The sequence below is a fragment of the Hipposideros armiger genome, unplaced genomic scaffold (assembly GCF_001890085.2).
Source record: "Hipposideros armiger isolate ML-2016 unplaced genomic scaffold, ASM189008v1 scaffold_362, whole genome shotgun sequence".
Classification (NCBI taxonomy): domain Eukaryota; kingdom Metazoa; phylum Chordata; class Mammalia; order Chiroptera; family Hipposideridae; genus Hipposideros; species Hipposideros armiger.
The window spans coordinates 1,363,980-1,385,796 of NW_017731712.1; the positions used below are offsets into that span (position 1 = coordinate 1,363,980).

Below are 21,817 nucleotides of genomic sequence, written 5' to 3' on the forward strand. Positions count from 1 at the left end.
GGACACCAGCTCTGAGCAGCAGGGCCCCGGTTCGGATCCCACATGAGGGCCAGTGACACTGCGCCCTCTACAGCTAAGATACTGAACAACAGCTCGACCTGGAGCTGGGCTGCCGTGAGTCACTGGCGATGTCGTAGGCTGCAGCCCCTGCTGCAGTAGGCTGCCATAAGCTACCATGAGTGGCCGACAGCCAGCGTGAGTGGGCGGCAGCCAGCGTGAGCTGCCAAGAGCTGCCATGAGTGGTCGTCCAGTGGCCGGTGACGGATCTGCCTCACCTGGGAAGAGCACAATAATACCAACATGGGCCAGTGAAGCAATGTCCTCCACAATCCCCCAATAAAACAAACAAAACAAAAGGAACGGGAGAGGGAAGAGAACCCTTGGCCTGCTTTAACCTCAGAGATCCATCCCCGGCAGCCGACGCCGTCCGTCTTCTCTTCCCTCGGGGCCTCACTAGCACTCTTCAAAGGGGAGGAGAAGAGGCCATGCAGGGGGTTCCGTTCAGCTTGAACGTCTTCTGTGTCTCCTAGTTGCGAACACAGGAGACAGCTGCCCCCCCCCCGTGGCCCACCTAGTGTTGTGGTCAATGGGTCAGCCCTTCCCACCTCTGTCCATCCACAGCCCCAGGAGGACATCCTCACAGGCCAGCAGCTCCTTGAGAGGTCCTGTCCCCCAGGGTTTACTGCTGTCCTCTTACCCCTCCCAGGGGGCTGGACTGCCCAGGCCTGGCTTCAGGCCTTCAGTGACCAGTGGTCAGCTCATTTCTCCCCTCTGGGCCTTGGTTCCACCACATCTGCATAAACGTGTTGCTCCTGTTTCAGGGTCCCTGAAATCACCTAAATTCTGTAAACCATTAATGGAAGCTGAGGACCTCTGGGCGTTTTCTCATCCCAAGTTATTATTACTTTTTAATCCCCCCTTCTAACCCCCAGTGGCCAGAGAGACAACAAACACGTACAACCCGGAAGGAGAGATCTTGCCTGGGGTCTTTGCCAAGCCAGCACCTTCTTGACGTTCCTTGTGATGGGTGACAAGGACCTCGGCTTTTGGGGACATGCCTAATGACATCTGTGAGCACACTGGGGGTTCGAGAGCACCTCGGTGTTTTACCAGAAGGCACTCCTTAGTACAAGCTGGCCCCTGAACCAAGTGGGTTAGACCTGCGCTGACCCACACATACTCGGGGTTTTCCATGGATCCGCACAGTTCAAGGCCAGGCCATGCTGTTCAAGGGTCAGCTCCGCGGCTGGGAGGCCGGTTTGCCCAGGGCTGGTTGTAGTGACCCGTGTGGGTTTTCCACTGAGGAAGGTGAGCACCTTGCCCCGTGCTGTTAAACGTCAACTGTGCTTCCCACTTTCTGCCTCTACATTTCATTTCAGGAAAAGGGATCTTTCTCAATAGATGACAGTTCAGGAATGAAGCCTTTGCCAATGCTATCCATGTAGGAGCACTAATTTGTGACACCTGAAACATGCGAGGAAACAAATGAAATAAAGGGCTATATAAAAACACCAAATCGGAAAGAACCAGCCAATGACTGTACCAAGAAACAATATACATTTATTGTTGAGAAAGTTCCTTACACGACAGAGTTTGCTTCATTCCTCCTGAACGGCTCAGTAACGTTTTCTTGCCGATTTGATCTGCTGTAACTGCTGGGGCTCAGTTCAACGTAACTACAGATATCTTTGGCATTTTCTTTTCTTAGCTTCATAACTTGCGGAACATTTTATACAAAAAAAAAAGTAGATTTACAGAAAAATATGCATATAAACCCCAAAACGTAGTAAATAACATAGCAAAAACTTTATCAAATCCATTTCGCACACACGCTGGACAGATCTGTTGAGCTTAACCTCGAATGTCTCTGCAGCTTATTATAAATTAGTGCTTTGACGTTAAAAAGGAGGGTTACAAAAAGGCCCCTTGTAATGTTGATGACTCTGATCTACCTATCACTGTTTTCAGAGTCCCTTGAATTTACCCTCATCCCGCGCATCTTACCATTCCTACAAAAGCTGTTATTTTAAGGAAACAATTGCGCTGTGCTCACGGCAGAGGTAACATGCAGACTTCGTGTCATCAAAGGTGAGCAGAGTCCCCATTTTCCCTAAACAAGAGCGTCATGCACACCCACATAGAAACATCGAAGTTGAGCAGCGGGACCCGTTTTCCCTGCACGGGGCGGCATGGTCACCAGAGAGGCTGGTGGCATTTCTTGGCTCTAGCACAACCTCCACGGTCCCGTGTAATGGCTCCGAGTGTCCTGAAGGGTCCAGCGCGCATCTTGCTCGCATCTGCCTTAGGACACTTTACAGCTCTTTCTGGCGCAGCGTCTGGGCGGGCTCTGGGGCGGGCGGGTGGCCTTGACTTTGCGGAGGCTGCCCCTCTTGTGGCTGGAGCCAGTGGTGAGGGAGTAGGAGCGGCCGTGCATCATCCTGGCGTTCAGGCCATTGGCCATGGAGAACGACTTGAGGTGGCTTCTCAAGGCCATGGGGAGTGGGAGCTTGTCCACCAGGTGCACCGGCGTGCAGGACACCACGGCTCGGCAGCACAGGTCCTGCAAGCTCAGTACTTAGGGAAGAAAAAAGACTGCTTAGTTCCTGGGTGCTTGGCACTGCTGACCACAGGGGCAGCCCACCCACCCATCAGCCCCCTATCCCGGGACTTGTGGGGCCGGTGCAGTACGAGATGTCAGGGCTGAGTGCGGCCCCCACACCCACATGTAGCACCTGGCAGGACTTGAGACAGACCATCCTGCTTTCATCACCTTAAACTCCAGACCCCACCATCTCTCCCTGCAGGTCTGAGAGATGAGTAGAGCCAGAGAGAGAGAGAGGTGGTGACCAATGAGCTCCCCTCAAGGCTCACACAACCACGGTTCTGGGTTAGAGACCGAGGCTACACAGATGTCCTTCTCAGATGCACGTCTGATGGCAATAACACATACTATCCTTATGAAGACATGGTCAAGAGTGCACTCGAAAAGCGAATGCTGTAACAGGTTTCGCCCACACCATTCATTATGTGAGTCAGGTTCCCTGCCCAGATGAGGGGGGAGGAGGTGGGCTCCTGGGGACCTGCTGAGGAGGGGAGCAGAAATCACATCTCACTCCTCTGCGGTCACAATGCCCCGACCCCTGAAGGAGCCAGACAAGAAACACGTTTCTTGTCTGTTTGGCTCACTTTAAATCCAAGGTCCCAGCAAACAGCTCCTTCAGAACAGTGGTTCTCAGCTGTGGGCAACTTGAGGGGACCTGGGACGTCTAGCAGTGTCTGGGTACATTTGTGGTTTTCACTCCTGGGGGGCAGGGGACCAAGGTTGATGCTAACCCCCCCCACACACACACACAGCACAGAACAATCATGTTCAGGTGGCAGTGGGGGACCCCTGATTTAGAAGGTATTTCATTTAATCAACACTGTACTGCCAATTCAATGAATACAGATTTTGTCTTCTTTGTCTTTTAAAAGTAACATGCTGACGCATTACTCAGAGGAAACTGGTGACAGCCACTGTTCACAATAGGTTTCCATGCTTTTTTGGACACATTAACACGGAGGAATTTGAATATTATATCCCAACTGCAAGTTACGTTATATTAAAAATACCCCATGCACTTCTATTTCTCAGGTTCCTCTTTGTAAACAAACTGAGTGGAAAGTGAATCACTCCTAATGTGATGTGCTCTTCCCCAAACCCTGGGAGTGAGGTTGCCTGGAAGCGTGCTGTGCTGCCTGTGCCCCGTCTCATGACAGATGCCCGCGGACACCCAAATAATGCCTTCTGCTCAGCACGCGCAAGGTTCAGAAATATCTCGTGGGCCGTGATGGTGATTTCTGTCTAGGTCAACACATTGACGCCCTGAGAACAGGCGCCGCGGCCTGAGGCTGTCCTGCAAGCCGCCCGCAGCCGCTGGATGCCTACCCTTGCTGGGCCGCCACAGCCGGTCCATCCCATGCCGCAGCAGCACCGTCCTGGCCAGCTCCGTGAAGGACTCGGTGATGTTGAAGTTGCACAGAGAGCTGACCTCGAAGAAGGTCACTCCCAGGCGCTCCGCGTAGGCCCGTGCCTGCTCCGTGGGGACCTGCCGCTTGAAGGCCAGGTGCAGGCGGTTCCCCACCAGGATTTTAGGGACCCCAGGGGCGTGCTAGCGGGCGAAGGGAAGGCAGGGAAAACAGATACTTGTACGAGCTTGTGTTGTTGGCCCGTGGGTGTGCTGGGGTGAATGGCGTCCCCCAAATTCCCGCCGACTGACCCATGTGGCCTTATTTGGAAAGACGGTCTCCACAGATATCATTAGTTAGCATGAGGTCATTACAGGGGCCCTAAGCCAATCATTGGAGGGGACACAGGACACACAGGAAGAAGGCCAACTGACCCCAGAAGCAGACACGGTGACGTGTCCACAGGCCAGGGGATCACCAGCAGCCCCAGAGGCTGCAGGAGGCAGGAAGGGTCCACCCCAGGGCTTTGAGAGGGGCGCAGTCCCGCAACGCCTGGGTTGGGGCTTCTGGCCTCCAAAATGTGAGAGAATAAATTCCTGTTGCTTTAAGCCCCCCAGTTTATGGTGATTGGTTATGGCAGCTGCCAGGAACTAACACTGCAGGTTTGGTCCTGGCCACTCCACGTCCCCATGGGCAGCTGGGCCAGTCATTGCCTGTCCACCCACCTGACCACACAGCAGAGCAGGGCCCAGCTCCCTGGGCCTGGCATCCTCTGCATGAAGACCTGATTCTGCGCTGGGAGGTGACATGTCCCCCGTTGCTGAAGCCCCAGTCCCCGGCCCACCCTCAGGAGCCCACACTGGCGCAGAGCCGTACCTCGTCTATCTCCTTAATCCACCGGTTGATGCCATCGAAGGACCAGCGGTTTGCGATGTCGTAGACCAGGATTGCACCCTAGGGAGGGTGGGGATGGAGGGGACCGGGCTGACCTCATAGGACAGACGCAGGCGCAGCTCTGGGCTACACGCTGGCCTGCGACCACTCAGTCAGACTCACAGCCAGCCAGCCAGATAGCTTTGTCCTTATTCTAACACGAGCCTTACTGGTTTATCTGCCCATGTAGCAGTTATATGATTTCTCCACTACCTTATAAGCTCACTGGTGAGCCCCCCACTGTCCAGGTGAGTTAGGGACTTGAGTCCTCAAATCCAGGAGCTGTTCCAGGGGTAAGGAGCGTGGGGGCTGCAGGAGCACAGCTCAGCGGAGCAGAGCCCAGCCACCTGGATGGAGTGCTCGTGTGCACACACAGGGTTATGAACACACATGCACACATGCACAGACACAATCACGAACACAGGTATACACACACGCACACATGGAGACATGAACACAAACGTGTGCATATGTATATACACATATCTACACACATGCATGTGTATGTAAATTCATACAGACACACATGCGCATGAACACGTGTGCACATACACATCTGAACACAGATGTGTGGCAGATATGCATGCACATGTACACAGCCATCACACATATGTGTACATAGAACAATGCATGTAAACACACACAGATGTGCATCTGTACACAGTTCACACGCACACACATGCACCCACGCAGCCCTGATGCTGAAGGTCTGTGAGCACCAAACACCACAGGGCGCACTGTTAAATGCTGGCATCAATTTACAAAGGGAGCTCAACTGCCTTGTCCTCCAAGTGCCTGTTAAGGAGCTCCCCAATCTCAGTGTGACCTCCCCGCTCAGGGACATTACCTGTGCACCCCGCGAGTAGGAGCGGAATATGGTACAAAACCTTCCCTGCCCGGACGTGTCCCTGGAAAGAAAAGGTGGAGACTGGTGAGAAGACATCCTGCTTCTTGCTGATGACAAGGTCGCCGTACTTGGGAGCCACAGAAAATGCCTTTTACAAGCATCAGTCGGTGGCCATGCTACCGCAAGCCCAAGACCCCAACACGACAGTCACATTGTCCCCTGGATGATCTGGACACGGGCAGGTCCTGTGGGCTCATTCTATCTTCTAATCATTACTTTGTAAGTCAAACCAGAAAAACTAGGGATGGGTTTCAACATCCTAATTCTGACATTTAAATAAATCTAATTTAAGTTTTTAAAATTTTGTGGCATGTGGAGATGAAGTCGTGTGGTAAGGGATATGGGTGTACACAGGGGAGAAATAGGCCGAGGGATTTGGGGGATCCCTCCACTTCTAATTAACTGTGAGTCAACCACAGGAAGTGGACCCAGTCAGCAGGCCTGATTTTATCACCACGGGGGACTGACCCAGGAGCTCCCTGGATGGACGGGAGCTCCAAGAAACAAATCAGGATGAGAAGAATGCGTCCTGGTGCTCACGGCAGGGGCTCTCGGACCCGCGGGTGCCGCGTCCCGGCATCTCGCCTAAGGACGATGGCACAAACTGTGTGTGCAATTAAACAGCCATTTCCAGGGGAGACCCCTCAGGGACCCCTGGTATCCCCCCAGATGAGCAGCGAGACCTGTACTGTTCCTGTCACCTGTGGGTGGTGACATCCCCCCAGACTCAGGAGAGCAGGGCTGGGGGGCGGGGGTGGGCAGAGGCTGAGAGGAACACCTGTGTGCTGAATGGATCAGAACTCCTCATCAGCCCCAGCAGGGCCTCAGGGGTTTAGGGGGAAGCTGCTGGAAAGCCTGCGACAAGGACGGAGTGAGAGCACTCGCCGGCTGTGCGCTGGGCCTGCGGGCTGCTGCCAAGGGGGGGAGCTCTGAGTGTCGGCATCCACAGTCAGGACAACTCACCTGCCACCAAGCTGAAGGCCCCACGTGGGCGCCCAGGGTGGCCCCAGGGTTGAGCCAGAGCCACTGAAGGACATGGGGCTTTGACTAAGATGGGCCACCCGGACCAGAAAAGAACTGGGGGCTGAGAGCCGGTTTTAGATGAGGGGATGGGGTTTGGACGTTTAGGAGGAAACTTCGGGCAGCTGTCACGGGTGGCCTTCTGAGTCGGGCAAGTTTGGGCTGAGAGTGGGGCCTTGGGTGGTCCTGTGGGGTGGAGAGGAGGGGAGACTGGAGAATAAGCCCTGCAGTGCTCAGGGCAGGAGGGGGTGGGGATCGGAGAGGACCCCGGCCGCTGGGGGTGGGCCGGAGGCTGGGCGTGGGAAGGGATGGGGTCATCCAGGCTCTCCTGCTGCTCCTTGGAAGGGGCAGGTGGGGGACTGTGTGAGGAGGGGTTCCCCACTGCTGGAAGTGCGTGGGGCTTGGGGAGTGGTCCAGCGTGGTCAGGAGGGGAAAGACAGCCACATGGGTGGTCCAGGAGAGGGGGATGACACAAGGGCTGGTGACAGTGGTCAGGAAAACTGCATGGGGTGCAGGCCACCCAGGGGTTGGTCACAGCAGGAGACCCCTACACCCCACCCCTGGGGCCAGCGGGGCAGGGGCAGGGTGTGACCAGAAGCTCAGAGCCAGGGCCGCCAGGCAGCAGAAGACCAAGAAAGACACCTACCTAGTCCTGAGCCAGGGGAAGGTGACAGCCTGGCCTGCTCCACCCACCCTGGGTCTGGGTTGAGCCTCAGGGGAATCGGCCCCTCCTGGTGCTAGGGAGGCTGAGGCACAAGGAGGCCACAGGTTCTGGACAGACATCAGGGCCTCAAAGCCCAGGTTCCCATTCCCTGGACCAGGGCTCAAGCTTTGGGGCCCAGACAACAGGATCACCCCTCCTCTGGGGAGCAGCGGGCTCGGGGCCAGCCATGTAAGGGGCCGTGGGGCCGACTCACCAGAGCTGCAGCTTCACGCGTCGGCCGTCCAGCAGGATGGTGGTGGTCTTGTAGTCGATGCCTGTGAAAGAGGGTCGGCTGCTGAGATGCCGCTGGCCGCCACGCACTTCCTCAGACTGTTGTAAGGGCGGGAGGGTTCTCACGGTGCAGATGCCTGCCAGGGGGGCTGGGCCCTGCTATGGGTCACCACAGGTTCGGTCCCCCACACTGGCCTCCACCCCTCCTCTGCTCTCACCAGCGCCCGGCCCCACCAGCCCTGCCCGAGGGAGGAGGCACGGGCCTGGCCTCCAGCCCCATGAGCTGTCCTGCAGCAGGGAGACCATGGTGCCTGCAGACAGCCCCATCTCGTCCCTTGTCACTGCCGACCCCCTCCAACACCACCCCACCCTCCTCCAGCTGCCCAAGCATTGCTCCCACATAAAAGGCTGAAACACTAAGATGGTTCCCCCAAATGATGACATTAAGAATATAGAGTAATAAGATGTAGAATGTGAAATTAGACATGAAGAATTATCTCAACTATGCAAAGACAAAGCTTATGTGTGCATTTGTGTGTGTGCGCGTGCGTGTGTGTATGTGTGTGCATGTGTGCACGTGCACGTGCATGTGCATGTGTGTGTGTGTGTGTGTGTGCAGAGAGGGAGACTGAGGACCAGACCCAAGTGGTCACCAGAAATGTCTGGGCTACAGAATCTGAGTCATTTTCACCTTTTTATTTCAATATATTTCTATTTTCAAGTTTTCTTCAATGAGCATGAATTTCTTCTAAAATCAGAAAAAGCAATAAACATTGCTCCCATTCCATCAGAAGCCAATTTCCTGCTTCTCTGAGAAACCTCTGCTGTGTTCACAGAGCGAGTCCCCAGTGGGATTGATGACAGCAGGGAAGGCACTGAAAGAGCATCTCTATTAAGCGATTACAGGGAGCAGGTGAGGAGAGCCCGTCTCCAACAGGCAGATGCCAGGCCATTTCCAGGCACAGGACCCAGCTGCCACAGAGGCTTGTGGGCCTCGACTGGCTTCCGTGATAGACTTATCCAGCAGCGCCCCTCAAAGTGCACAGACCCACCTAAGACCAGCCTGAAGACAGTCTGGGACGTGATCAGACTTTGAGTGTTTGGACAAGAAAAGCTGACTTAGGAATTATAGATCTGAAGGGAAAGAGCTGATGGGGGCGGGGGAGGCAGGCGGGAACAGACGAGGAAGTCCCTTGCCAGGGCCTGACCCTGGAGGGAGTCCTGGTGTGGGTGTGAGGTCTTAGCCGCTCTCCTCCCAAAGAAAAACTCCAGTGCAACCAGCACAGCTTCCTCCAAGGTGCAACACTAAAGGAAGTGGCGTTCCCTGGAAAGATCCAGATGTCAGACTACGCCCCTCCCCCAAAAAGCCCAAGGAAAAGAATGCTGTGTTAATCAGGCCTCCTGTCTGACACGCTGAGGGCTGGACAGTGTGCCTCAAGGGAGCACATTGCCCAAGTTTTCAGGGCACAGCATAGATTTTTCCAGAAACTTTAGGTAAGTAGCTCAGGCCATGTGAGACTACCCTTCGAAGACACTATCAAGGGCTTCTTCAAGTCCTTTAAAATCCCCCACACTCTCCAGAAGGTAACTTCACAGGCCCACAGCCATCCTGTTGTAGCAGTCAGCAGTGTGAGATACACACGCACACACATAACAAACAAACAGAATACGTATGGTGCATATAATCTGTAAAGAGAACATGTGTGCACAATAAATAAACAGAAAGTATATATATATATATATATAAAAGCAGAATAGTAACTATACTTATTCTAGAAGATACATATTCTAGCAACATCCAAGTTATTTGGGGAAACATTTAGTTTTCCCCTTGGAACGCTGAAGGATTGCACCGTCTACAGGAAGTAATGAGTACACTTGGGAATCTTTTTTTTTTTTTTTTTAAAGATTTTTATTGGGGAATTGAGGGGATGGGAACAGCGCTGGAGAATTGGGGGAAGGGGAACAGACAAGTTGCTGTCCTTTTGTTCTTCAGTCTAGTTGTGGAGGACGTTGCTTCACTGGCCCAAGTTGGCACCATCATTGCGCTCTTCCCGGGAGAGGCAGATTAGTCGCTGGCTTCTGGACAGCTGCTCACGCTGGTTGCCGGCTACACACGGTAGCCCATGGCAGCCCACTGCAGCAGGGGCTGCAGCCTACCCTGTTGCTGGTGACTCACGGCAACCCAGCTCCAGGTTGAGCTGTTGTTCAGCATCTTAGCTGTAGAGGGCAGTGTCACTGGCCCTCATATGTGGGATCCGAACTGGGGCCCTCTGCTGTCCCAAGCCAGCTCTTAACCAATGCGCCACTCGGCCGGCCCGGGAATCTATTTTTGAATCTGGAGATAACTTTGGTGGTGGCGTACCTGTTTCCAGGCAGTGAGGGGACCTCGCCCTTCACAGGCTGCAGGTGGTTCACATTTGTCCTCGAGGAGACAAACCCACTGCCTGGCTGGGTGAGCGACCTTGACTTAGAAAGTGTCCTCATGTACTTATTTTTTAGGTCCCCACAATTAAAAAAAATTTTTAAGCACCCTAAGAGTTTTTAAAACTATATTTGGGGGTCGGCTGAGGGGCTCAGTTGGTTAAGAGTGCAAGCTCTGAGCAACAGGTTTGCCGGTTCAATTCCCGCATGGGCCAGTGAGCTGCACCCAAGCTGAGCTGCCGCTGAGCTGCCAACAGGTGGCAGGATGGCTCAGCTGGCGAGAGCACGTGCTCCTAATGACAAGGTTGCCTGTTTGACACCCGCATGGGATGGTGGGCTACGCCACCCACAACAAAGATTGAACACGGCACTTTGAGCTGAGCGGCCGCCAATGGGCGGCCAAATGGCGACTGGACTTGGAGCTGAGCTAGCTGCGCCCTCCACAACTAAGACTGAAGAACAACAACTTGGCTGTTCCCCTTCCCCAATTCCCCAATAAAATCTCAAAAAAGCCCCCAAACAACCTGTATTTGGCTTTTCTTTCCATCAAAGTCATGGGTACCCACGGTTTCAAGCATCAGTCATCCTGAGACTTGGTATGGAGGCGGCAGCACCCACCCCAGAGGCCACCTCCCATTTTAATCTTTGCTAATTATTTCTTTTGCTGTGTTTCTCCAAATTTGTAAACAACATACTCACATTCCTACCTCCTGACTTTCCAGCGTAGGCACTAATTGACTCCCCACCTCAAAGGTGAAAATGTATTAGTAGTTCTCTTTCATTGACACCCCCCTGCCTCTATCGCTAACCGCTTCTCTCTCTCTCTCTCTCTCTCTCCCTCTCTCTCAGTAAAATTATTTTGCTACTTTAGCTAAATCAATGTTCAATTTTTCATCAATATGACCAAGTCAACACAATCCACAGCAGGACCATGTGTGACTGTGTTCATTTTTCCTTCATGTACAACTTATTGTTTTTACTTGCGTTAAAAGTTGCCTTTTTGTTTACTTGCTTCGTTTTCCCTGCATTTATCAGTAATTCATCCATACAATCCCCCCCCTCCCCCCAGTTATCTAAGTCTCCGCGCAGTCCTTCCAAACCTCCAGGTATTTTCCCTCGTGGGCATCTTTCCAGAGCGTCTGTCCTGCTTCCATGTGGATGGGGGACCCAGAGCGCGACTGTCCTGGGCCCTCCCTCCTCCCACCGCCAGGCCCCACGTCTCCCCCTCTTGGCTTACTCCTTCTTCTCTTCTCCGAGAAGGGAGCGTGGGAGCTCAGTTTTGAAACTTTGGGTGTCTGAAAATGCCTTTGGTCTGCCTCACTCTTTGCTGAGTTTGGCTGGGCACACAGCAGGTAGGAAATAAATCTATTTCAGAAATGTGTAGACAGCATTCCATCAAGGCCTGCCTTCCAGTCGCTGCTGAGAAGTCACACGTGTCAAAGTGATCTTGACCCTTTGAACACAATCTGGATCTTCCTCTTGGAAGGCAAGGAGGGTTGGGGTAGGGGGCAAGAACCATAGAGAGATTCCTGAATGTCCAGCGCCTGGAGCCAGTCGTGCCTGAAGCCAGCACTGCCCCCAGCTGCTGGTATCCGAGGTAGTAGACTCCTCTTTGCTTAAGCGGCTTTGAATTTATTTTTTTTCATTTGCATCAAAAATGCTCCATCTGATAGAAAACCCAGAAAGTGGAATGACTGGAGAAAGGGACAGAGAATGTCTGACACAGGAATCCTAGGAAAAGCTACAAAAGATGCACTTTAACGTCTTCCCAAAGCAAAACACAATAAGCTCCACATCCCCAAATTTCACTAACAGTAAACAAGTACTAAAAAGAAAATCTAACTGGGGCCGGCCAAGTGGCGCGATGGCTAAGAACTCGCTTGGGACGCCAGAGGGCCCCGGTTCGGATCCCACATATGAGGGCCAGTGACACTGCCCTCCACAGCTAAGATGCTGAACAACAGCTCAACCTGGAGCTGGGCTGCCCTGAGTCGCCGGCGACGGCGTGGGCTGCAGTCCTTGTGGCAGTAGATTGCCATGGGCTACCGTGAGCGGCCAGCAGCCGGAGTGAGCGGCCAGCAGCCGCAGTGAGCGGCCGTCCAGAAGCCGGTGACTGATCTGCCTTGCCAGAGAAGAGCGCAATGATGGTGCCAACTTGGGCCAGTGAAGCAACATCCTCCACAACTAGATTGAAGAACAAAACGACAGCAACTTGTCTGTTCCCCTTCCCCCAATTCCCCAGCACTGTTCCCATCCCCCCAATTCCCCAATAAAAATCTTTAAAAAAAAAAGAAAATCTAACTGACAGTAGACTTCATTATTAACCATCATGTGACCTCTTCAGGTTGCAGTCCCCTAGAACAGCAACCCTACAGAATAACCTGCTCTCAGTGGACGACCTCGACGGCAGAGGTCACGTGGGCGCTTGCGTCATTTGGAACAATTCAGGCCCACGTGGCCTCCACTGCCTCAGTTTCCCCTGAGGCAGGAACTCCTGACCTTTTTCTGCGTCCATCTGTCCAGCTGTGCAACCCACTCCCAGACAGGCACCTCCCTTTACCCCTCCCTGTCCCTGAGAACCTGGGACAGGGCAGGGCAGGGGAGTGGGTGGGGGATGGAGCATGAAAAAACACTGCCCCCCATTGGGCATGCAGGTCGTTCTCACCAGGCAGGGAAGGTGAGACCAGAGATGGACTAATTCACGGGGGTCGCCCACGGGCTCCTGTGTAGGACTGTGAAGGTGCCACAGGGAGGCGCCCGGGATCAAACCCCAGGCCTGACAGCCAGCCACCTCCTCAGGCTCCTGGGCCTCAGGTTCCTCTACCGCCAGGTAGAACACACCTGCCCCGACTACCTAAAGTCTTGTGCCTACCGCTGGCAGCAGCCTCAGCTGAGCAAAAGCTCTATCCTCCCCCAGACTTCTGGTTCCCAGAAGGCAAACCCTCTAACACAGCTGTGCCTGTCACAGAGAAACGCCCAGGTCGCATCCCTTCGTGGCCAGGTTCAAGGTCACATCATGAGAAGAATTGCTTTTCTCAGTAAACTTATTGATTGAGCCATTCTCTTCTGTTCTCTGAAATGCTTTGTGTTTTCTCCCACTCATGTGTTTGCTCTTTTCTTATTTACATCCTCTTCTCTGACTCTGCGACGTGGTTCCTTACATTTCGGGTCACGAGAACCTACCATTTGGGGCAGTCACAGTGTCAGTGTGTAATTCACCTTCGCCGCCTTTACTAACTCCCCAACAACTCTGGCCATCAAAAATGAAATAAAAATACACGAAACTTCTAGAACAAAGCCTGTCGGAACGTCCGAGTCAGAATGACAGACGCAAGAAGAGCTATAATTTTAGCCTTCTTAAGAAAAGAGAGGACACGTCACCTGCCCAACTGCTGCACACTTTTAGCTCAATGTGCTGAATAAATAATTTGGTGACCCAGGTCAGCCCCCCAACCTGCCTAATTCCGTCAGTGAGTGAGCAGACACCGTACCAGCCATCACAGAGGAGGACCTGCTCCTGGTGTGAATGTTGGTTCGATGCCATTCACAAACCAATTCATCTCTGACAGCCCGGCTCCTAAGAAATGTGTCTTATGCTGAAAGGGGCCTGGGGGCTGGGGCAGGGGCTTCCTTTGTGGGCAAGCAATGCTCCGCCACCAGGAGTATGGGGGCTGCACACACGACCGTGCCACACACCCAGCTTTGCACTTCAAAATGGTTCATGTTTGGCGTGTGACTTTCACCTCAAAAATATGCATACAGGTGTCCTGCCCAGAAGCTGACTCTGCCTGGCTTCTTGGATCAGAAAGGGGGTGGGAAGGGCAGGGCACATACAAAATCAATTTTATTATTTTCAAATGTATGGACGCATTTACGACATAATTAAAAAACCGAACGCATTAGAATCAGGTACAGAGCGGCCACAGGCCCCCGGGGGAGGTGAAGAGCAGGCTGTCTTCTCTAAGGAGTCACTCCATCAGGAAGGCGAAGGCTGTAAAGCAGGGCCCGACAATGATGACTCGATACATAGCACTTTAAATCTATCTTCAAGTGGTTGCCAAGGGAAACCAGCAGAGCAGCTGTAAACCCAGCAAACCCACGCTGTGGGCAGCGTCACACAGGCAGCCAGCAGAGAGAGAGCCCACATCTCCTGGTGGGGCGTGTGCGCGCGGCAGAGAGAAAGGGGAAAACCCTGACATCAGGGGCACTTGAAGGAAATTGCTTGGACGCTCCTTGCGGGAGGAAAAGGCACTTCTCTGAGCCTTGTCTGAACCAGTGGGGCCCAGCGCCAGCCTCCTGTCCACACTCCCACTCTGACGATCTCTGTGATCTCCAGGGAGTTCCCCTTGCTGAGCCCTTCACTCTCAATAAATGGGAGTTATTATTAGCTCTCAGCAACAATGAAACAGAAAGAAAGATGGGATTTTCCTGCTGGGAAAGGGAGCTGGAGAACCAGCCAGAAGAAAGTAGTCAGAGAAAACTGTCTCCTGCTGGGGAAAAAACTAGGAGGCAAGAGACTGTTGCATTTAGTGTCAGTTTGATCTATTTCCCTCCCCCACCACTAATGAAATCAGCAATGAGACACTGGAAGGGCGCCAACCGGGACGGGCACTGGGGACATCACCAGCAGAGCCAAGGGGAGGCAGGAGACCCGGGTCGGGCAGACGGGCAGCCCAGCTGGGGCCCAGACCCCGCCTGCTCCCCCAAGGCCCGGCTGCTGAGGCCTTTTTCTTTCCACTTTCTGCCTGGGAGAAGCAGAACTTCAAGGGGAGACCAAAGTGAGGCTCCAGGGCCAGCAGGGACCTGGCATGACCAGAAGTGTGAGGTGTCACCAAGAATGGAAGACACCTCCCCCGGGGCAGCGTGCCCCTCAGCAGGGGGTCCACACAGCCCCAGTGAATGAACTGGGGCACCCCCTCCTGCTACTTCCCAGGTGCCCAGGTTGCAGGACTGTCTGGCATCCAAGGCCCTGCCCTCCAGCTGTGCGCCAGGGATGGAGATGCCAGGCCTCACCAGGCTCTGTCAGAGCAAAGAACACACGTGGGTGGGGCTGCCTCATCCTGAGCGAGACGCAGGGAAACACAGCATCCCAATGGGCCGGCCCAGGACAGACCCACCAGCAAAGCAGAGAGCCCATGCGTGCTTGGCATACAGGCAGACAAGCTCGCCCACGGCACAGAGCCAGACCGAAGTTGTGCAGTCCCCAGGCTGTGGCCGAGGTGACAGTACAGTTCAGGGAAAGGGAGTCTCTCCAACTGGATATCCATTTGGTAAAAAATGTGTCTTGACCCCTACCTGAAACCTCATTCCAGCCGGAGAGCAGCCATCATTGTCAAAGGTAAAATAGTAGGGCTTTATCGCGAGAACAGCTTCATCCGCTAGGTGCAGGCAGAGACTCACAACCCAGGACCAAGCCCTAGCCACAAACAGTGACCATCAGATTGTGTTAAAGTTAAGGGCTTCTGTTCATCCTAAAACATTGTCATAGGAGTGAGAAGGCCACACAGATGAGAGCAGGTGTCCACAATACATATTTCTGACAAAAGGACTCGTGACCAGAATGTACAATATTTTTAAAACACTCCTACTAATCAATACAAAAAATTCAACCTAATAGGAAAAATAGATAAAAGACTTGGACATTTTACAAAAGAGGAAATTCAAACAAACATAAAAAGGTGTTCAATCTCATCAGTCACTGGAAAACTGCAGATTCAACCACACGCTTTCCAGAATGGCCAGAATGCAGAAGAGGGCACATACCAAGCGTGGGTGGGGACGGGAGCGAGCAGAACCCCGTTCTTTGCTGGAGAGGGTACAAACTGGAAACACCTGGGGAGTACCTGCTAGAGCGGAACGTCTCCATCACACGTGTCTAATCCTCAGCCATTCCAGCGTTAGGTCTATTCCAACAGGAACGCATCTACGGATGCCCAAAGGCATGTAGCAGGAATAGTCATTCAGAGCAGAACTGACTCGAATGGTCAGAAACGGGGAAGCCCCGAAATGCCCATCCACAGCCGGCTGGATAAGTAAACCATGGCAGATTCACACAGGGCTATGACACACGTGACACGAAGCCCACCCCCACTCAACACAGGAGACTGTCATGCCTCATGGAGCAAGAGTGACAGTCACAAATGAGCTCACACCATAACTGTACAGTTCCACGTTTACACAGGACAGATACAAGCAAAATGACACCATGCAGTTGGAGGTCAGGGCGGTGGGTCCGCTGAGGCCTGGGAGGTGATGGAGGGCAGCCTGGGGCTCCAGTTCATTCTATTTCTTAATCTGGTGCTGACTACATGAATGTGTTGGGTTTGTAAGACTCATGGGCTATGCAATCATAACATGTACCTTTCTCTATATGTATTGCATACTTCAGGAAGAGGTTATAAAAGAAAGGAAAAAGGGACAATGTAACCTAAAAGAAAAACATGAGCCAAGGAACAGAAAGAAATTCACCCCAATTCATGCAATAAAACTGCTTAATAAAAACATTAAGTTGGTAAAATACGAGTAAGAGTTCAAAGAAGGGTTTTTTTTTATTGAAATGAAGTTTCTAAAGAAATTTTTAAAAATTGAAAAAAAGGGAAATCGTAAAGATAAGGGGAAAAAATTGTGGACCCAAACATTACTGAACTAATATAATAAATTAGAAACAGTTTATTATAATCAAAATTACCAAGAAATAGGAAAGGCGTGAGATAATCACAAAAATTCAGAAGAGAAAGACAAAAAAGATCAAATCAATTAGAGAGAGAGACGTGAATAAATATGAAACACAAATAAAAATGATCCAACATACGGATAATTGGTGCAGGAGGCAGCATAACATTCCCCCACCCCGCCCAAAGATACCCATGTCCTAATCCCCAGAATTTGTGAATATGTTAGGTTGCTAGCAAGGGGAATCAAAGTAGTAGATGGAGTAAAGTTTGCTAATCAAACTTAAAATAGGGAGATTATCGGGCCAGCCGAGTGGCATGCTGGTTGGGAGTTGGCTTGGGACACCAGCTCCGAGCAGCAGGGCCCCGGTTCGGATACCACATGAGGGCCAGTGATGCTGCGCCCTCTACAGCTAAGATGGTGAACAACAGCTCGACCTGGAGCTGGGCTGCCATGAGTCACCGGCGACTGCATAGGTAGCAGTGGGGCTGGCCGGCAGCAGGCGTGAGTTTTCTTGAGCCCCGTGAGCGGCTGTCCAATGACCGGCAAGCAAATGCCTCACCCGGGAAGAATGCAATGATAATACCAACATGGGCCAGTGAGGCGACGTCCTTTACAACTAGACAGACAGCAACTTGTCTGTTCCCCTTCCCAGATTCCCCAATGCTGTTCCCCTCCCCCAATTCCCCAATAAAATTAAAAAACTAAACAAAACAAAACCCTAGCGCCTCTAGAAAGAAACTCAGTGCTATCCACACCTTGATTTTATGCCAGTGAGGTTGTGTTGACTTCACCCCCAGAAATGTAACTTAATAAAATTGTGTTGTTTTAAGCCACTGAGTTTGTGGCAATTTGCCCAGCAGCAATAAGAAGCTAATACAATTGGTGCCATTGAAAATAGCACCAACAAATGTAACGAAAGGTGTTTTAAGGATGTAAAGTAAATTCCCTGAAACTAAAAAAAGAAATGTGCAAATTCAAAGAGCACAAAATATGCTAGAAAGTCAACACTAGTTATTCAACTCTGAGTGTGGTCTGGTTAAACTAGTGAACTACGAGGCAAAAGAAAGAATTCTTCAGAAATTCAGGAAGAAAAGGCAAATCACCCACATGCGGGAAAATATCATCAGTTGACCTCAGGTTTCACCACAGCACATCCAACATCAGGGAACAGCGGGACAACAGTTACAAAGTGCTGAGGGCAAGAAAATATAACCTAAGAGTATTATACCCAGCCAGGATATCATTCAAAGATAAAGGCAATGGGCAGACAGACTCAGGCACGCACACACTCAGGAAATACTCATGGGCTCTTCCTGGAAAATAACAGAAAATTAAATTATGAATTAGAGGGACAGCAAAATAAAGAACTCACAGACACAGATTGGTAACAGGACTGATGGTGAGCACTGCATCCTCAAATGGTGAATTATTTCTGAGCAATTATGGCCGTGGCAGCTACAACGTGGAAGTGAGCGTTCTAAACCTGGTCAATGTGAAAATAACACCAAGGCTACACAACTCAGGTGCTGGGTAGGTGGAGAGGATGGAAATCTGAAGCTGAAAACACTCACCTCTCAATGCCAGAAGCACCCATATTGTTTTGAAGTGAAACTTGTCTTTAAAATAATAGTAGTAGTAGTAGTAGTAGTAGTAGTAGTAGTAGTAGTAGTAGTAATTTCAACTTCCTACAGTTTTTCATAATGTATTTTCTTAACCCTAGAAGAATCTTCCAGTAAATCAAAAACCCTCCAGGGGCACACCTATGACACTGGTTCTTTCCTGCAACATCTCAAGCCAAGTGGACAACAAGAGGCCTTGTGGAAAACGTCCTTCAGCCTAAGTCCCCCCTTTGTGTCAAGGGAAAACCTTTGGAAGAAAGCATTGTTTTTAGAAGTCCTCAGTTCAGCATGTAACAAAAAGAAAGTAATGTAACAGAAGCACAGCCAAGCCCTTGTTCAAACCAAGCCGAAGGAAGTTTTACAAACATTCTGTCCACATTCCTTATTGCCTCACATCATGATAGAACTCAAAGCGTCCTGCAGCTAGTTCCCAAACACACACAGCTTCAAAAGCGCCATGCTTCATTTGTTGATGTTTCCCCTCCTCTGCGGCTCCTCTGTGCACTGACACCAGCCCTGAGGACCTGGCTGCGGAGGAAACGGCCCTGCCCTTCTACAGCTTAAACTCCAGGGCTGTGCTTGCTGCCTGGTATCTGTGCTCACCGGTATGGTGGTCATTAGCCACACGTCCCTGTTGAGCACTTTGAAATGTGGCTAATACAAACTTTTGTGTTTCATTTTAACTACATTAAATTGACAAGAGCCACGTGTTGCTAATGGCATTATGGTGGATGACGCAGAATGTGCATTTTCATGAGAGTCCCCACCATGACTCTTCTGTCCATTGCGATTTGAGGATGAATCCAGGTTCTCATCATCAGCTCATGCCCATCACCTCAAACTCTCCCACTTCTCCCCCCTCCCCAGGCCACTCTCCCTAAGATTCTCCAGTGTTCCCATCGTTACTTCAGCTCATACTCCCTCCTGCTGACCCTGCAGACCACCTTCACATCCCCTGACCCCCAGCAGCCCGCCCAGGGTCCTACCACAACCTTCGCCAGTCAGGGATGTCCTGTACCCTTACTGAGCAGAGGCAAATGCTCTCCCTCCTGGCCCCAAACCAAGTTTATCTCCAGCTGAGTGTGCCCACCTCCCCTCCAGGAGGAAGTCTTCCTGTGCATTGTCTTCTCAGTAATCCTACCAAGCCTGGTCAGGGCAGGAAGCACACCAGGCCAGCTTAGACATCAAGGCTCCACTGCTGGGAGTGCCCTGCTAGTTGCTAGATGGGGTGCTGCCCCCATGGATAGCTTGACAAAGCCAATTAGATCTTCAAATTAAAAATGAAGAAGACCCAGGACAGCCGGTTAGCTCAGGTGGTTGGAGCTCATGGCACCAGGGTTGCCGGTTCGATTCCCAAATGGGCCAGGAAGCTGCACCCTCCACAACTACATTGGAGACTACTTGACTTGGGGCTGATGGGTCCTGGAAAAATACACTGTTTCCCAATAAAATTTCTTTTAAAAAAAAATGAAGAAGACCCCACTCCCTAGGCTGCCCTTCTCTGCTCCCCAGAACCAGACTGCAAGCCCGGAAGGCAGAAAGGGTGGTGTGTTACGGAACAGCCGGGTCTGTGGTGGAAACGTGCTTCACGCCCCTGGGAAGACAGCAGAAAGGCGAGCACGCACGGGTTTCCTCCCAAGGCCGCTCGATCTACAGCACAGCAGCCGTGGTGGTGAAAGCCGTGACTTCTTTCCCAACTAACGTCCATCCCCTCTCCCGGCTGCGGCTCTCAATCCTCAAACTTCGGGAACCCCCACCCCCGCTCGCTGCCCTGGAGCTCTGGGAGCTCTGGCCCTCCCCTCAACCTGGAACCCACTCTCCTGCGCTTCCTTCGCCCCAGCCGTACTCTCCAGGGTCACTTGGTTCCTTGCCTTCCCAGGCCGGTCCACCAGGGCGAGGAGCTCCTCGGACACGCCGGTAACCCTAGAGAAGCACCCCCGATTAGTGCTCTTGCGTCTCCTCTCGTTCCGGTTCCATCCCACCCACGCGAAGAGCCGCCACCTGGGAGCTTGTGCCCGCCGTGCTGGGATCCTACGCTTTGATCAGCTCCCGCGGTCTCCGCAACCCCCACGCGTTCTTTCCAAATGCGTCGCGCTCACGTGGGTCTCCCTGCGGGGCCAACTCCCCAAACCCCGGCTGCGTCGTCCCCACGCTCCCCCCTGCCTGGCAGTCATCCCCAGGTTGGGAGGACTCACGCGCCCTGCCCAGCAGCTCGCTCCTGACGGCGCGCAAACCGCGGAGAGACGATAGAGAACCCGCCTCCGTGCCAGCCCCAGGCCCCCAACGAGCCGCCTGGGGCCCCACGTGAGAAACGGGATTGCAGCTGGGGCCGCCGGCGTAGTGACGGTCGGATCCAGGCAGAGACAGGTCCGCCGCGAGCCCCGCACCCCCAGCCCCGCTCCTCGCCCATATGCCAGGCGCACCCCCGGCCCCGCTCCTCCCTGGCCCCGACCCCGCGCTCACCCGCCGGGTGGCCGTACGGGGACTCCGCCGCGCCGTCCTGCAGGCTCGCCAGGATCTCGCCCTTGCCCACGTCGCTGTCGCCCACCAGCAAGAACTTGAGCAGAAAGTCGTACGCGCGGACCGGGCTGCCCAGGGCGCTCATGGTGCCGCCGCCGGCGTCCGCACCCATGCCCGCCCGGCGGGACAGCACTGGGGCGACCGCAGGGTAGCCAGGCGCCGCGCGGACCTCCGGTGCCGGGATAGCCGCCGCCCCGCGCCCCCGCCCCCGCCGCCTGACAGCGCGCGGCCCCGCCCCACCGCGCTATTGGCGGTTCGTAGTTGCTAGGGTGGTTGCGCATGCTCATTGGCTGGGCTTCCCGTCCATCTCGCTGTCGTCTCCACCTCCAAGCTGACGCTCTCCCGCCCCTCCCGGGAGGATTCTGCGGCTGCTGCCTACGGTGGATGGGAGGTGGGCCAAGGGCGGGACCGAGAGCGGTGACGCTACTGCCACAGCCAATGGACGGCCGGGGCGGGGTGGGGCGGAGCCTGAGTGGGCAGGGAGGGGACGCTGCTCTCGCCGCCCGCGCCGCGCAGGGTACTAGAGCACGGGTCCCAGCCGTAGGTTTACTCCGCTGTTCGGACCGGCGGGGGGGCGCTGAGGGCCGGCTCGGTACGCAGACGGGCGGGCTGGACGCCCGGGCCAATTTGCCTGGAGTCAGGGGGTCTCCATCCCCGGCGAGCTCGCTGTGTCCCCCGCGGCTCCTCCAGGGCCTCGTTCTTGGCTCAGAGCGACGCGAAGTCTGTGGTTGCGCGTGCGCCTGTGTACGTGCGCACGTGTTCGTGTGTGTGCCTGTGTGCGTGTCTGTATTTGCGTCCGTGTGCCTCTGCCTGTGTGCGTCGGCGCACGTGTCTGTG

The 21,817-nt window shown here is 53.3% G+C and overlaps 1 protein-coding gene across 1 annotated transcript; it reads right to left on the reverse strand.

Annotated features, from left to right (window-relative positions):
- Window positions 1-1,538: 1,538 nt before the first annotated feature.
- Window positions 1,539-21,180, reverse strand: RAB40B (RAB40B, member RAS oncogene family). The gene is made up of 6 exons (XM_019661995.1): window positions 20,924-21,180; window positions 7,726-7,786; window positions 5,729-5,789; window positions 4,825-4,902; window positions 3,929-4,151; window positions 1,539-2,574 (listed from the first exon to the last, which is right to left on the reverse strand). Exons 1-6 carry the CDS (start codon window positions 21,090-21,092, stop codon window positions 2,303-2,305), a joined length of 864 nt encoding a protein of 287 aa, XP_019517540.1. The 5' UTR covers window positions 21,093-21,180; the 3' UTR covers window positions 1,539-2,302.
- Between the last annotated feature and the right edge of the window lie 637 nt (window positions 21,181-21,817).